At 35.5% G+C, this 17,452-nt stretch overlaps 1 protein-coding gene across 2 annotated transcripts; it reads right to left on the minus strand.

The window, feature by feature from the left end:
* Positions 1-12,014: 12,014 nt before the first annotated feature.
* On the minus strand, positions 12,015-17,375 carry LOC116177890 (ATPase family AAA domain-containing protein 5). 2 transcript variants are annotated; one of them, XM_031497057.1, is made up of 5 exons: positions 15,998-17,375; positions 15,293-15,483; positions 14,768-15,247; positions 12,370-13,288; positions 12,015-12,319 (listed from the first exon to the last, which is right to left on the minus strand). In XM_031497057.1, the coding sequence occupies exons 1-5, from the start codon at positions 17,080-17,082 to the stop codon at positions 12,067-12,069; spliced, it is 2,928 nt and encodes a 975-aa protein (XP_031352917.1). In that variant the 5' UTR covers positions 17,083-17,375; the 3' UTR covers positions 12,015-12,066. The 2 variants fall into 2 exon arrangements, with proteins under 2 accessions (XP_031352917.1, XP_031352916.1); XM_031497056.1 differs by having other exon boundaries at positions 14,768-15,483.
* Between the last annotated feature and the right edge of the window lie 77 nt (positions 17,376-17,452).

The following is a 17,452-nucleotide window of genomic DNA, read 5'->3' on the forward strand; positions in this document are numbered from 1 at the left end:
AACAAATGAATTTTTTTTAATGGCAGTGCACCTTTTCATAACGCTCGTTTGATAGAGATTTTTTTTCTCTTTTCAATGATATAAAATGTTATTACCCTTATCCAAGACAATTTTTCAAAGAAATTTGAACTGAATAAACTCTTTAAACTTTGAAGATAAAACGAAATTAGCAGTAAAATGGGTTTCATCGCAATGAAAGTTCAAAATGTTCACAATTAACTGCAAGGCAGTAGCACAACCTATCACAAAAAGCTGGAGATAAAAATTAATTTCTTCTACACGGGTGCTAACGTGTTACGTTATTGAAACGAGAACAAAAATCTCTACCAAATGACCCTAATAAAAGTGTGCCTTGCTATTTAAAAAAATTCAATTGTTTTTCGTGATTCATTAGTTTTTTTAAATAAAAACAATGGAATGCTGCCTTATTATGGGAAATAAAATGTAAACAACTTTCATATAGAAAAATTTACCATGAAATATACTATATATTCCATACATAAATAGGCACCCTGTATTACGATCCGTAGCCAATCTACATCTTTATTTGAAATGTACGTATTCCGTTTCGAAACTATAGGCCGTTTAGATTGAGGAGACGGGCAGACAGACAACGAAAGTATCTATCATGACGACAAAGAACGCGTTCGAAATGGAAGAAGTCATTAAATTACGGCACTTCGATTCAATATCACAAATTTCAGACATATTGGCATACATGAAAGGTTAGAAGAAAAGTAGTGATAATGGTCACAACGTGAAAAGGGAACCTTCCATAAGCACAATCGTAGCGGAAAAAATGAAATACATCAATTTTGGTAAAAGGCATCAATAAAGACGAGACGGGTGTATATAGCAGAGCAAAGAAAAATCGAGAAGATTAAATTTCGTTAATAAACCACTTTATCTCCACTTGCTTTTACTTATCGAACGAGAAGCAAAAGGCGGAAAACAAATCGAGATTTAATTTGAAAATTTATAATTAAAAAATTATACTCAGCACATATTAGGAAACGAGCCCCTTGAAAATTCAACTTAATTAAGTTTTTATATTACTTATAGACGTAATTTAAAAAGAGAAATTTAAAAAAAGTATTTGAATGTAAAGCCATCAATACCCAATTAAAAATTCGGGAGCGCGGTTTACTTTTCGCAATTAACGAAACTAATTACGTTTAATGAAACGCTTTCGTTTCGGTGTCCAAGCGGGCCCCTTTATTTCAACGAAAATCAATTTGGAAGGTAGAATTACACGCCGATTGTGTGTTAAACTTAAACAGGCATTATGTAGCTTAATTTCGACGTAAACTTTAATGATATGCAAATTACTTAAAATGATTGCCGAAGCGTAATTCTAGGATTATTATATGAAATTTGAATATCTGGAGCGGTCCAGGTGCGACGGGCGTTCTTTCATTAGATTAATTGATAAAAGTCAACAAAAACCGATATTATGGAAACTCTTCCATTTATCTCATCCTAAAATTCGAACGAAAATTCGTTTTTTAAAGCGACACTAAATTTCCCCGTCAACATAGAAAATTGTTAATGGGTTCTCGTTTAAGTTAAAGTACATAGCTTCAGTTTACTAGTGTTTGGTAAAGGGTAGAGACCATCGACATTTAGAGACTGATTGCATTTAATGACTTACTTCATAATTAGCGGAAATGCTACTGCAATCTCATTTATCGGTAGCTATAGCAGAAGGTAACATTGCGTTACTGGTCTGAAAGACGGACATAGTGTGATCTTAATTGGTTACCCTATCGATTTTCCCAGCATCGGATTGGATTACATAAACGATAAACAAAAAGTGAAAACAAACAAGAAAGTCTAAACAAAACTATAATAAAATAGTAGTGTAAACGAATAGAAATCTAGGAAAATGACTATTGATTCTGTATACTAAATAATTGGTTTATCAAAAGTAAATAATTGATTGCAATAAATCAACAACTAATGGTAATTAAAAGATATGTGATTATTCCTACTTTGGAGCGACTTAGAATGCGTAAGGGTATAGAAGAATGTTGAGAGGCTTCTTTATTTTATGACGTAGAATATTTAAAAGTTCATGTATTTTGTCCAGATTTTATTTCTTGTTAAATGTTAGACTCTAGCTGAGGAAGCATGTATATTTACATAAACTGAAACTGCCAAACATTTTTATAAATAAGACAATGATATGATGCCCCTGTGACGTCGATTGGCGACGCATCATGCCATTGTCTGCTTTCAAATACTGTGCGTTGTACATAAAATACCTAATTACGATATGATAATCATGTAGGACACTTAAAATGAAATATGAATGAGATTGTAACTAGTTAGACTTGCACTTTACATATATAACACAAAGCAATCACCCACTACCACAAATATAAATTAAAACACCACCTGTGTTTCTCTTTTTTTTAGGAAAATCATTTTTTTAACAGTATAGATAGATTGAAATAATGTAAAAGCTTATCGTTCGAAAAATAAACCAACAATGAAGTTGCGTTCCTATTATTTACTTTTCAGCAACTCAACTCAAGTTCTGCGGAGACCGGGGAAAAGGAATTGGTGCTTTATCACTGTGCACGAAAAAGGAACCCAGCACTCCCAACTTTGAGGTACCGGGTTCCCGTTTTACGTGCAACTTCATAAGTCTCTATCTTTTGCAGTTTCGACTGTAAAACTTATAATACCCGTTCCCCTATAACGCCTGTACGTTGTTTGTTAGTAACGGAAGAATTTTATAGTATTGATTTGTAACGTGCAAAAATACCTATTGGGCAAATTTCGTGGAAAGTCGAAAAAATCGATTTGCATTATACAAAAAGAAAACTGGAATTTTTTACGTATAATAAATGATTTTTTTAAATATACTAACTTTAAAAATTATATACGGCCCTCCCTAGACAAAATCCTAAATCCGCCACTGCATCCAGTGGATATACTTTTATGTGCATTTAAATAGTGGCTTGTGGACTCTCTAAACGAATTCGAACAAGAAAATAAAAATATTAATTTGAAGTAGGTCCTACAAAAATTACAGCACTTACAGTATCACGAAAATGTTAACGTATCTTGATATAAAAAAACTTCTTATTACCAACAACAATATTCAACTGACCCAATTATACGCTGTGTAATGCGCTGATTTAGAGATGTCGATATTATAGAAAAATCAAATGTTAAAATCTTCTAATAAATTTTAGTTAAGCATTTCTTTACACACAAGTGTAATATAAGATCAAACGAACTTACCTTAAGTGACGTTCGATCTTGATTATATACGGTCCTAGTCTCGTAAATAATATGTGTAGTACCCCCGTAGGCGTACTATATCATCACAAGTTTCAAGAATGTTAATTGGTGTGATCCCTAGCTGGAACATTTTGTTATCTGAATTGAAGGACCCTTCTCACTCGTATAACTATGGAAAAAGCATGAAAGCCCAAGTGTAAACACCGGCTCTGGCAACAAAAGTTCAATTTTGTTAAACGTTTGACTTTGTGATTTTTTAATAATGGTAATGGAGTAAGTTTCCTGGTACTTAGAGATAAGTAACCAAGGAGAACATTTTTTACTATGCAGATACTTCAATTGCAGGAACGTATCAAGGGTCACGATCCTCTTTTTAACAGCTGCAAGACGAAGTGCCAAGACTTTGTCCTGGTCTGGAAATATCAGTGCAATATTGTACCAATACCTTTCAAATACTGCTCAGTATTAGTAAATTGCAGCTTTTTTTGTTTAAACTTGTTCGTCTACACCAGAAAGAGCATGAAGTGTCGGTAATACCCCACGTATCTTTCCGAAGGAGTCTCGCACTCCTCGCCAGTAATGTATCATTTTGCTGACTTTTATGTAAATAACTATTAACTTAGCTTAGGATCAAAATATACTCCCAAAAACTTGACACAATTTGGATTGTTTGTATTGTCCACTCTCTTTAAGGTAAAAGTGCATTTCACTAGCTTATTTTTCATTCACATTTAATTTTAGTCTATTGTCAATAAGTCGTTCTTTAATCTTTCTCACTACAGCAGTATCGTCATGTAAATTTTGTATTGCAGTTGTGTCGTCAACGTAAACAAGTATATTGCAAAATGGCAAAACTCAAATCTTTGATGAAAATCAAATACAGAGCCGACAACTAAACCCTGCGACACTCCACACATCATTTTTTTAAGTTGAGATTTTAAGCAATTAAAATAAAAATCGGGTGATTTTAAAAGGCAAGATATTTGATAATATGGGAAAAGTGATTTGAGGATGCGTAATTTAAATTAAATGGAAAAGTTTAATGCGAATTTGTCTAATATAGTATACCGAACAATTGAGAACAAGCTAATTGAAATAGATTTGAACGTTCTAAGGGGTGCATGAGATTATTAGACAAGATTGTGATTATTGGGAACGGGTCGATTTCAGGAACTCTATATACAAGGTATCGAAAAAGGTTTCTACGCTTTTTTTACGGTTCTTCAATGTCTACAATATTATATTATGAAAGGTTGGTCATAACCGTGTGGCACCTAAATTGCATTTTTTTATGGAATACCCATTATTCGATATTTCAATTCTTCTCTCAATTTTAAGCAAAATTTGTAAGAATCATAATGTACCTAAATTCAATCGTTTTCGGGTTATCGACTTCGAACCACAAATTCAAAAAATGCAATTTGGGTGTGCCACATCTTACGCACCAATCCTGTACAATTAAGATTATAATTGCCTAGGCATGGAAGAACCCTATTGTAAAAACTTTTTTTCGATACCTTGCATATTTTCACCGATAATCAACCGTTTCCATACTTATCAAGGACCCTGTCTAATTTCATATAATGGGTGGGTATCATAAAATTTTAATAGCGTCCAATGTAGAAACAAACGTAGGCAAAGAAAAAAACCCAAGGAAGAAAAAAATCCCTATACGAAATGTTCAATCAGCTTACCCTAAACGAGAATTTAACACTTGTAAATATATTGGTGTGTAAACAGCGATAGATAGACGTTCTTTAGGTTGGAATAATGCTGAAGGTAAGGACGGCAATTGTAAAATTCATATTCAGACCCAGTAATGCAAGTAGGTAGGTACATATTTCTGTGTAAATAAGTACCTACCTACTTATTGTAAGTAGGTACTGACCATAGAAGGGTAACATTTCGATTTGGACACATTTGGGTAGAAATTTAAAATTTGAGGGACAATGAAAATGAGTTGTCATGTCTTTCAAGTGTGTGTGGTTCATCTAAAATCTAAATGAGAAAAGATAAATTATAAAACGTACCTAACAATAAAATTGATATACGAGTATTGGGAGGATGGGTGCTTATTAAATATTCCGTATAGAAAAGAACGAAAATATACAGATGTGGGTGCATAAATATTTAAACAAAGCTGCGGTATCGCAATGTACAGATGTAGGACGGAAGTCAACAATTTGTACTCTGAATTGGTAAAGTTTTGTCTACAACTTGCATAAGCAGGACATTTTGGCAAATGTGCGCATTATCAATCAAACTAGTTGCTCATTGAACAATTTCTCAAATGAAGAAAACTTTATGAAAAAGCACACACTTTCCAAATATTAACCAAATATGCAGCATTTTTCAACAAACTTTTCATCCGTTTACTGACATTTGAAAAATCCGACAGAAAAATCGACATACTTATCTACCTTATTGGAAACGAAGCAGAAGAGCTTTTACTACAACAAAACTTAACTGAAAATGAAACGTGCATTCAAATATTACAGATAGTTAACGTTGTAAAAACCAACCCTTTCAATAGCAAAAAGTAAACTGACAAAACCATAGTCAAAACAAAGTTAGAGTAGGTACCTACCACACGTATCAGCTGAAAAGCGAAAGATCATGTATAGGGACTTTTAAAGATAGTTTGATGTTGCGTTCAAACCTATTAAGTATAACAGACTTATAACCTAGCTCTCCCAGTCTAAAAGATTACAAATCTACCAGAAAAAATCTAAAAGAATCACCAATACAGGTGAAGATCACCACGGCACGTTAATAGTATAAAAAAGACAGATTTATACCTAGCCCAATTTTCAATTTTCTGGGCGATTTGAAAGAGAAAAATTGAAAATCGTACTCGTCTAGTAACAATTATAGCGCTTTTTGTGTTTTTTTCATTGCAGTAAGGTTTTTACCCATAACTTTTCACGTGCCAAAGCGATCTTCACCAAAAAATGAAAGAATCGCTATTATAGGCGAAGATCGCTTCGTCACGTTAATAGTTATAGGCTTTAAGTTGTAGGTAAAAAACCGTATTGCAAAGAAAAAGGACAGAAAGCTCAATAACTTCTAATTTACTAGTCATATTTTCAATTTTCTGAGCGATTTGGATTCTACTGGTCAAAATCAGTAGGCTCTAAATCGTCTAGAAAATTGAAAATCGTACTGTTTGGATTGTATAGGCCAACATTTAAAAGGATCATCAATATATGCGAAGAATTGAAGATCGCTTCGGTACGTCAACAGCTATAGGAAAAATTGCAATGAAAAGCAGTTTAAAGTAGTTCAAGGCGACCGTAGTGTTTTATAAATGTTTTTTTTGGAAAATCATCATTTGTTCCAGGTGAAAAATTACCTGTTCCGCAATATTCAGCATAAATTAGGTACATAAATCTTTGATGAAAATCAAATACAGGGCAGAAAACTAAACCCTGCGACACTCCACACATCATTTTTTTAAGTTGAGAGCGAGGTTGAGAGTTTAAGCAATTGCAATCCACATCAATCAATCATCGGATGAATGAACTGACTGACGTACGAACAAAACGGTAGTGATAGCACTTTTTATTCTTTGATAATGTTATAAAAATAGGTAAACACCTACCAGTTATTCAAGAATGCATGTCCATGATATACTTGTGCCATTCCTCAAGGTAATGGTGCACATATTCGGAAAATGTTCCATCCATAATAACTGTAGAATGGATGAGATATCGTGATGTGGATTTTAATCCGCCTATAACATCGAGAGGACCGCCATCTTTATTCCTTCATTTCCTTCCTTCTGAAAAAGAATAGATAGGATAATAATTGAGTAGGTACATGACGAAGGGTTGAACACGAGAGCAATTCCTGTCCCTCTGTCCCTCATATAGAAAACATGTAGAAACTGAGCGAAATTAGAGAAAATTCTGGGGAAATTTTGTGAAAATAGTTGGAAATTTCAAAGGAATGAAGACATTTTAGGAAAATATTAAGACAATGTGAGGAAATAAAAGTTCTGAGGAAATCTAGAGGAAATTCTTAGCAATGGTGAAGGAAATTATAAAGAAATAAGAGGTTTCTATAGGGAAGTAACGTTACCCATTTCACGTTAATTCGGAGAAATTTAGTGTAAATTTTGGGAAATTTAAGATAATGCTAGAAATGTTCGCGAAATTAAGGGAAATTGTGGTAATTGTTAATAAAGCAATATGAAGGAAAATTTAAAACAAATGGGAGACTATTACTTAGTTAAAAAGTGATTTTAGTTTTCGAAAATCAAACATTTACTTACATGGAAAAGATTCATTGGAAGATTAATTAACAAAAGTTAAATTCCAAACACCTTCTACAAAAGCATCACGACCAACATGCCACGAAGACGATCGAATACGTTGTGTGTATTATACGAAAGTAATTACATAAATGCAAAGTTAAACAACTTTACGTGTGAGATAAGAGAAATCTGGTAATTTTAAAAGGCAAGATATTTGATATACGAAAAGTGATGTCATTTGAGGATGCGTAATTTAAATTAAATGGAAAAGTTTAATGCGAATTTGACTAATATAGTTTACCTACCTAAAAATTGAGAACTAGCTAATTGAAATAGATTTGAACGTTCTAGGGGGTGCATGAGATTTTTATTAGGTATAAACAAGATATTGTGTTTATTGGGAAAAGGTAGATTTCGGGAACTCTATACAAGGTATCGAAAAAAGGGTTCTACGGATTTTTTTACGGTTCTTCAATGTCTACAATATTATATTATGCAGGGTTGGTCATAAACGGTGTGGTACAGCCAAATTGCATTTGTTTAATGGAATATTATCCATTATTCGATATTTCAATTCTTCTCTCAATTTTAAGCAAAATTTGTAAGAATCTAAATTCAATGGTTTTCGGATTGTCAAGTTCGAAAATAAACGCTATTTTAAAATTCATTAATAATTAAATAAATTAATGATTACAAACAATCATTACAAACGGTTCTTTTTAAACCCACAAATACAAAAAAATGCAATTTGGGTGTGCCACACGTTAATGACCAATCCTGTATAATTAAAATTATTATTGCCTAGGCATGGAAGAACCCTAAAACTATTGTAAAAACCTTTTTTCGGTACTTTGTATATTTTCACTAATCAACAGTTTCCATACTTATCATGGAATTGTCCAACGTTAATTGAGTAATCTGTCAGCTTACCGTAAACGAGGATTTAACACTTGTAAATATATTGGGGTGTAAATAGCGTTAGACAGACGTTCTTTAAGTTGAAATAATGTCGAAGGAACGGCCCATCCTGTATGTGTAAATGTTTTTTTACATTCAATCTCAATTTGAAAGATTTATTTATACTTCTCCCCATGGATACATTACGCAATTGTAAAATTCATATTTAGACCTAGTAATGGTACATATTTCTGTGTAAATAAGTACCTACCTACCTACGAGTACCTACGTATTGTAAGTAGATACTGACTATAGAAGGGTAGCATTTCGATTTGGACACGTTTGGGTAGAAATTTAAAATTCAAGGGACAATGAAAATAAGTTGTCATGTCTTACAAGTGTGTGTTGTCCATCTCAGCTCAAAAAACATAATCCTCAGAATCAGAACACGAGCACTGGTTAGGGAATGATTTGGAGTACTTATCGCTTTATTGGAGGCAGATTTGCAAGTAACTAAAGAATTACAGTATAGACATCAGTGGACTGAGAATAATGGTATGTATATAAAATCTAAATGAGAAAAGGTTAATTATAAAACGTAGCTAACAATAAAATTGATATATGAGTATTGGGATTGGGGGTGCTTATTAAGTATTCCGTATAGAAAAGAACGAAAACGGTGCATAAATATTTAAACAAAGCTGCGGTTTCGCAAAGTACAGATGTAGGACGGCAGTCAACAATTTGTACGTCCCAAGGGTTTTGTTTTTGGGTCTGTAACGAAATGGACGCACCTGAGTCGGAACAGGACGACAAATGCATTCCCAATATGCAAGTAAACTTATTATTCAAACATTTCGAGCATATAATAAATCTAATACGGTTTCTTACATTTAACTTTTCTTTCTGCACCCTTAGTATATTATTAAATGCAATTAATTGATTCTTTTATTATAAAATACGGGTTTTCACTTAGGTATGTGGTATTGAAGCAAGAAAACAAAATTGTCTCATTTCGACCCGGGAAAAAATTTTTCTTATAGAATGTGGCCTGTAGAATCCATAATTTCAAACAGTTCCAAGATTGGGCTACTAGTTCAAAAGTTACAGCCCTTTGAATTTTCTTTTGAAATTGATTTCTTTTCTACCCTATAACTTTTGATTGAGAAGTCTGATCGAAAAAGTACGAATTGTTTTGGATTCTACGCACCAAAATTAATAAGAAAAAGTGTTTTCCCGAGAAATTTTAGTGCAGTCGATTTTTGGTAAAAAAGGAAGGTTATACACTGCCTTTTTTTGAGGCCCGAAAAAAAATTGTCTCAGATCGACAAAATTTTCTTATAGAATGTGGCCTGTAGAATCCATAATTTCAAACAGTTCCAAGATTGGAACTTAGTTCTTTATGAATTTTCTTTCTTTTGATTGAGAAGTCTGATCGAAAAAGTACGAATTGTTTTGGATTCTACGTACCAAAATTAATTAAAAAGTGTTTTCCCGAGAAATTTTGGTGCAGTCGATTTTTGGTAAAAAAGGAAGGTTGTGTACACTGCCTTTTTTTGAGGCCCTCAAAAAAGATTGCCTCAGATCGGCCCGGAAAGAAAATTTTCTTATAGAATGTGGCCTGTAGAATCCATAATTTGAAACAGTTCCAAGATTGGGCTACTAGTTCAAAAGTTACAGCCCTTTGAATTTTCTTTCGAAATTAGTTTCTAGTCTATAACTTTTGATTGAGAAGTCTGATCGAAAAAGTACGAATTGTTTTGGATTCTACGTACCAAAATTAATAACAGCAAGTGTTTTCCCGAGAAATTTTGGAGTAGTCGATTTTTGGTAAAAAAAAAAAAGGAAGGTTGGACGTGGCTATTAAGTGCATAAATACGGTCTAAGGTGCATAAATTAAAATGTTCTTTGGAAGGTAATATTGTACGTGGCGACATCTCAATGGAATTGGTTCAACTATTACAAGAAAATAACATCTTATATATATATATGGAAAATTATAAGGAAAAGTATAGGGATTACCAAAGAGATGGCGCAAATGTACCAATTGCATACACAAGACAATTACAGATACTGGATCATTGAAGTACAATTGCTCTACAAATCCTACATGAAATTGCACATTTTCAACTGCCCTTTAAGGAAAATTGAGTCGGACGTGGCTATCAAGTGCATAAATTAAAATGTTCTTTGGAAGGTAATTTCGTACGTGGCGACATCTCAATGGAATTGGTTCAACTATTACAAGAAAATAATAAGGAAAAGTATAGGGATTACAAAAGAGATGGCGCAAATGTACCAATTTCATACACAAATGACAATTCCAGATACTTGAAGTACAATTGCTCTACAAATCCTACATGAAATTGCACATTTTCAACTGCCCTTTAAGGAAAATTGAGTCGGACGTGGCTATCAAGTGCATAAATTAAAATGTTCTTTGGAAGGTAATTTCGTACGTGGCGACATCTCAATGGAATTGGTTCAACTATTACAAGAAAATAATAAGGAAAAGTATAGGGATTACAAAAGAGATGGCGCAAATGTACCAATTTCATACACAAATGACAATTCCAGATACTTGAAGTACAATTGCTCTACAAATCCTACATGAAATTGCACATTTTCAACTGCCCTTTAAGGAAAATAGGTTCGGACGTGGCTACACCCCTTTCAATTTTCTTTCGAAGTTGGTTTCTAGTCTATAACTTTTGCTTGAGAAATCTGATCGAAAAATACGAATTGTTTTGGATTCTACGCACCAAAATTAATAAGAAAAAGTGTTTTCCCGAGTAATTTTGGTGCAGTTGATTTTTGGGAAAAAAGGAAGATATTACACTGCCTTTTTTTGAGGCCCGCAAAAAAAATTGTCTCAGATCGACCCGGGAAAAAAATTTTCTTATAGAATGTGGCCTGTAGAATCCATAATTTTAAACAGTTCCCAGATTGGGCTACTAGTTCAAAATTTACAGCCCTTTGAATTTTCTTTCGAAATTGGTTACTAGTCTATAACCTTTGATTGAGAAGTCTGATCGAAAAAGTACGAATTGTTTTGGATTCTACGCACTATTAAGTGCATAAATTAAAAAGTTCTTTGGTAGGTAATTTCGTACGTGGCGACATCTCATTGGAACTGGTTCAACTATTACAAGAAAATAATAAGGAAAAGTATAGTGATTACCAAAGAGATGGCGCAAATGTACCAATTGCATACACTACTAAAGACAATTACAGATGCTGGATCATTGAAGTACAATTGCTCTACAAATCCTACATGAAATTGCACATTTTCAACTGCCCTTTAAGGAAAATTGAGTCGGACGTGGCTATTAAGTGCATAAATTAAAATGTTCTTTCTTGTTGAGAGTTGTTGTTTGATCTCACATATGGAACAGACTTTCTGGTTGATTGCATTTGGTTCACTGCAGCTCATAGACCACGGTCTTGCATGTGGCAAGACTTGAGTGTGCGGGGAGCCACACAACAGTTGGTCTCAATATGTGGCAGTCAGACAACTCAAGCATAAATTGAGATAAGACACACTACACTACTCTACTGTATTACCTACTTTGCATTTAAGGACAAATCCTGTTATAAAAAGAGACATCCATACATTATAATAAAATCGATTTAAAATCACAGCATTTTATACACAATTGACCCTATTTTCCTGATTGAAATATGTTAGACATGATTTGAAAATAGTTCTCATTACATTGTAAACCTAAACCACGTAAATAATTATAAAATCTGCTCTTTCGTTTGTTTGAGTGACCAGCGCGCACAATCTCAGATCTGCAAATTGTGCGCAACGTTGCAAAATAATCAAGACTAACTGCGTTACTTTGCAACTGAATAACTTGGGGTACAACATCAAGCAGGTTTTCCTTGCACATGCTCAATTTCTTCTGCCTCCTAGAAATAGAAAATACAATTAAAAATAGGCAAACTTGTAAACCACTTACCGTTTTTCGGCAGCTGAACCGTTTGCGTGTAGTCTTTCTGCATTTTTAGTGTAAGCGTTCAATAACACTTTTAGCCACTCACAGCAAGCATCTTTGCTAGTATAAAGTTCCCCTGACTCGTTCAATTCCAGACTGTCCCCGATTGTTTTGTGCGTGGTTTGATTCACCAGCCCAATATTGCAGTCGTTCAGGTTAAATTTCGCGTAGACAACATCAGTGAGGGCGAGAGTGTCGAAGAAATCGCTAATGGTTGTTACATCATGAGTAGATTCGGTTATTTCCCTTTCAGCTCTACGCGTAGGTGGTGCTATTCCCAGAATGTTGTGAGTACTCCACCAAGTATGATCTAAATCAATCACAGGCGAATCATTAAAAAATTGCAACTGCTGAAAATCTTGTTTGGTGTGCTTAAGGTTTGAACTGTCGTCTTCACGCAGAATCTCATCAATACCGTCCACGTGCGGCGTAAATTCCCTACCGCTTTCCACCAAAAATTGCAGTTGCAATATTGTCTTGCGTACATCCCCTCTGTTGTGTTCCAAAAGATCGGTAACTGAATCTTCCGCTACTAGAGCGCCCTCAACCAAACAAAGCAGTTGCAGCCAGGGTGTCAACATTCTTGGCAACAAAGGCGAAAAGGTGACAACGGGAAACTTTCTAAGATGAGGGCAGCTCGTGTCGGTCGTCGTGAGTACGATCGGTCGCTTACTAGTATCCACCAGTTGGGAGAGCGCACTTAAAAATCCGTCGTCCTGCTCGAATACCAAATCGACATCTTCGATGAGCAACAAGCACATTTTTCCCAGTTTGCCCGTGTCGTCGCTGATTAGGTTACTTTTCACAAAAGTGGATAGGGCCGATTGCTTTCGGACTTGGTATGATTGCGTCGCCTCCTGAAGATCTACCAGCAACTTTTTACCTGAAAATTTACACAGGGTTAATTATGCTACAGCAACAGTAAAAATTATAAGACCGCATTGCGCCAACCTGTTTGAACTTCAGTTCAATTATTGTCCAATCAAATTTCTGAGGGGCGGAAAACAATATGCGGGTCACTCTGTAATTGGGCAAAACCCTGTTAAGGGCCCAGAATAAGAGGACAATAAAAACACTGTCACTACCAAGCCTTTTGTAATCTTTTAGTTTAAAAATCTCCAAAAGATTTCAACAGCCTGTTTACTTCCCCAAAAATGGCTTTTTGACCCTTTAACAGACCTTTAGAGTTGCTAAGAATCTTTAATAACTCCTTAATATACAAATGTTAAAAAGCACAATTAATTAAAGGAGTTTTAATTTTTGAATGACGATAACCAAATACGCTGTGCTGAATGGAAAGACCCCCCATGGCATAGCCGAATTTTATGAAAAGTAAAACCGCTGTTTAGTTACATTTGTAAGTGCAGTCTGCAGCAAAAGGTAACCGCCTGTGTGCTACGGGCTAGAGGTTTTTCAATTTCGATTCATTTTAATTTGAAAATTAGAACAAAATAAGAAAACGTTAAAGTCACTAAATATAGAAAGTACCGCAATTCATTGGGCTCGTATGTTAGAGAGAGAACGCAGGATTTTTGCCCAAAAATGGCGGAAGTTACCAGATTCTAGTAACTTTAATGTTAGGGATTTTTCCACCTGTTTGGAGCTGTATATATTTTTATAAAACATGACAGTACTATGAAGTTAGGTTATAAACAATTTCTGCTATTCAGATTTTGTCAATTTTTTTAAGTTGGCAACAAATTTGCCCAAAAATGGCGGATGATTGCGGTACTTTCAGAGAGGAGATCGCTGATCGACGAGTGCGCATCCAAGAAAGGGTGCGACCTCATGGGCGCTGCCATTTTTACACCCGTTGTGTCATGTTGTGTTTATAGTGGTGTTATTTTAGCCTGTGTTCGTGTTTAGGAGAGCTTTTTTCGAGGTTTAAGTGTTTATTTTGTAACGTCAACGTCACTGGCATTTTCTTTTGTTCATTTGGATTGAGATATTAGTTTCTTCCTACGGAGCTGCTGCCGAATAGAGTGTAGTGTATGAAGATTGCGTTAGATGTCTCTGGGTTGCGTCAGTAAACCTTTATAGTCCTGTTCAAATTTCGCGCTTCAATGGGTGTCAAAATGGCAGCCCCCTTGTTTTGTCACTTCGCGCAGTTTCATGCGCTATCTCCTCTCTCCATGTCTCTGGGTACTTTCTATATCTAGTGACTTTAGAAAACGTAATATACCAGCGCCATCTTGACGAATTCCGCTGGAAGCGAATCGTTATAGAATTAGTATAAATCAAGCTACCCTGCGTAATAAATTAAGAGCAGCTAAATATGAACTGTTAATTACCTCAGGTTTTGTGTAAATAAATACTCACCTCAACAAAATCTTGCTCATTATTACCAACCTAAAAAACTTACCAGTTCTTTTACTGGAAGCATTAATCTCCAAAACATTGACGTCTAACTCGTTACAAACGGCGTAGACGGCTGCCGTTTTGCCGGAACCACACGGCCCGACGAAAATATAGGTGCTTTCCAGTGACGAACAATCGTTCCTACTATCCTCGTCGTCCTCGCCCTCAAAGTCCGAGCTGCTATTAGATCCTCTCCGATTTGAAACCCTAGTCGTCCAATTTACCTCCAACCACAACTGCAGCCAAGCTTTCAGCTTCTCAATCGCCGCGCCGTTACCCAAAATATCGTCCGACCGAACGGGCCTGTACACTTCCGTCCACGTCTGAGTTCGACTGTTGCATTTAGCGTCCTTCCTTTTCGATCGACTTTTTTTCGATTTCTTTGCCGAAGCAGGTTCGGCCGTTCTGCTCGCCAGGTGTTTCGTATAAAGGGCTTTGAATGTTCGGTAAATGGGATAGTCGGGATGGCGAGCTTTGAGGTCTTCTAAAATGGATTTAAACGATCTTACTTCCTCGACCTTTTCCATACTCGCGCTCATCGGGGCTGCATCGTTCAAATTTGTAGCGCATCCTTTCGTCAATGTGCCAATCTGCGGAATTCTGGAATCCAAAGGAGTGAAGCACAAGTTGCTGGGAGACGAGTTGACGAACTGGTACTCGTGGGGCTGCACCCTTATGTGACTGACCATTGGAAATACTACGTAGTCGGGAGTCTCCTGCCTATAAATGAGTACTAAACTGTAAATGCAGAATACAGCTACATTTTAAATGTGCCAAGAAAGCTACTTTTACAAAGGCCCAAGGGGTTTCTTGTGTAAAAAAATCTGAGAGGGTTTAGAATAATAATTAAATCGTATAAGATCATTACAAAGAATTTTTAAGGGTATTCAAGAGCCTTCAAAGGTGTTAAGACCGTCTAGGTTCATATCTTCAAGAGCATTCTTTAAGAGCCTTCAAAGTTATTAACAAGTACAAAGGTTTTCGCCGACACTTCACAATTAAAGACTGAAAAACTACAATATTGAACAATTTTGGACATTGAACGCAAACAAAATTGTGGTCTTATACCACCAATAGTAATTACAATGTGCTCCACCAGAGGTCTCACTGTTAATCTGAATCGCGAATAAGTTACCGAATTTCAAAAGTTGTAAAAATATACAGGGTGTTTGTAAAACAAACAGGTTTTTCAAATATGACTATTGTAATTGGAATATACATACGCTATACTTACTTCTGTTGTTTTTCCACTACCTTCTTAACAGAATCCGGCATTGAACTGTGCAAGAACTGTTTTCGTGCTTCCGCAACCACTTTGTCAGCCTTTTTCCTTTGCGCTACTGTAAACAACGGCGCAAGATTCACATTATCATTCCCCTGTTGTTTTAAAAGGTCTTTTTTAGGCATCACCCGTTCATCGGACGATAACATTTTTATTCCATCATCCGAACCGGAATCGGAGCTAACCTGTATCGCTTTCTTACACTTTCTGCTTTTACCACGCAAATCGATCACATCGTCCGACTCTTCGTCCGTATGATCCAGGACAACTTTCAACTTCATTTTCCACTTCGTTTGCTGCGGCAATGCGTCGTATCGACTTCCATTCTCCTGTTTACTTTTCTTCAACGAGAGTCTCGAGGCCTTCGGTTTCACAACATCCAAGTCTTCCTTATTGACGTTTAAAAGTTTCTTTAAACGTTTGGCGCGGGTACTTAACTTCTCCTCGATAATAAACCCCTTCTCGACGTATTCCATTTTACGCTTCTTAGCCCCCTTACGGTCGGCCCACTCTTCAAAGAGTAACTTGCGTGTGAGCAGCTTCTTTTTGTTTTCGCTTACAATCTCGACCGAATCCTCGCCGTGCTTGATTTCTTTACCAGGAGAGTTCTGCCCTATACTTTTATTACGGCTGTCCATCATAAACGTGAAGGCATTAATCTTTTTAACACAGTTTTCGTCATCGTCTGAGATGGGCTGTTTCTTTGCAGGTTCAGGAGATATCTCTACAATATCATTTGAAAATCGGACCTTTCTGTCGTCTAAATCAAGATCACAGTGCTGAGTTTGAAGACCCGTTTCTTTATGTTTCTTCTTCTTTTTTCCTTTTTTTTGTCCCTCACACATTTTAGGATCCTTATCAGAGTCTAAACCGTTACTCTTTTTCTGAAAAAATGAGACTAAAGTCGTTTGAGCTGTAAGTTCCTTGGGTTTACTCAGTTTAACGATATTAGAGTTTAGTGATAGCTTCAATTTCCTTTTTTCCTTATTTTTGATGGAGTTTGATTCTTCAAAGAGAACGTTGGAAGAGTCTTCCATTGTTGATTAAAAATTATTATCTATAACGGTAAATTTGATAAAACTATGTCATAAAAGGTCTTCGTTCCATTTTGGATATAAATAATATTTAAAAATGTTTAACACCTAATAAATGGAATATGCACAAAATCAAAACATAACCTATTTTACCGCCAAAATCACAAACACAAGCACGTGACAGCTGTTGAGGACGTGGCTCTTGTACCCTACTTCATTGAAAAGAACTATACATACAGGATGTGTTCGCAAAAAAGACTGAATTCCTACACTTGCCAAGAAAGATCTGAGGTTTTTGTGTAGCTACTTCAGCCACCTACAAGCAAAACCTCTGATGGTAGATTAGACACATCATGGTCAAGGTTGTTGTTGT

The sequence above is a fragment of the Photinus pyralis genome, unplaced genomic scaffold (assembly GCF_008802855.1).
Source record: "Photinus pyralis isolate 1611_PpyrPB1 unplaced genomic scaffold, Ppyr1.3 Ppyr1.4_LG8, whole genome shotgun sequence".
NCBI classification, from domain to species: domain Eukaryota; kingdom Metazoa; phylum Arthropoda; class Insecta; order Coleoptera; family Lampyridae; genus Photinus; species Photinus pyralis.

Bases quoted from the DNA above. Each gene is read 5' to 3' on its own strand.
- LOC116177890 (XM_031497056.1), bottom strand. From the start codon at position 17,082: ATGGAAGACTCTTCCAACGTTCTCTTTGAAGAATCAAACTCCATCAAA. The intron at 15,484-15,997 runs GTAAGTATAGCG...ACTCATTTATAG, and splicing joins GTAGTGGAAAAACAACAGAA to GCAGGAGACTCCCGACTACG. The intron at 12,320-12,369 runs GTAAGTGGTTTA...TTCTATTTCTAG, and splicing joins GGTTCAGCTGCCGAAAAACG to GAGGCAGAAGAAATTGAGCA.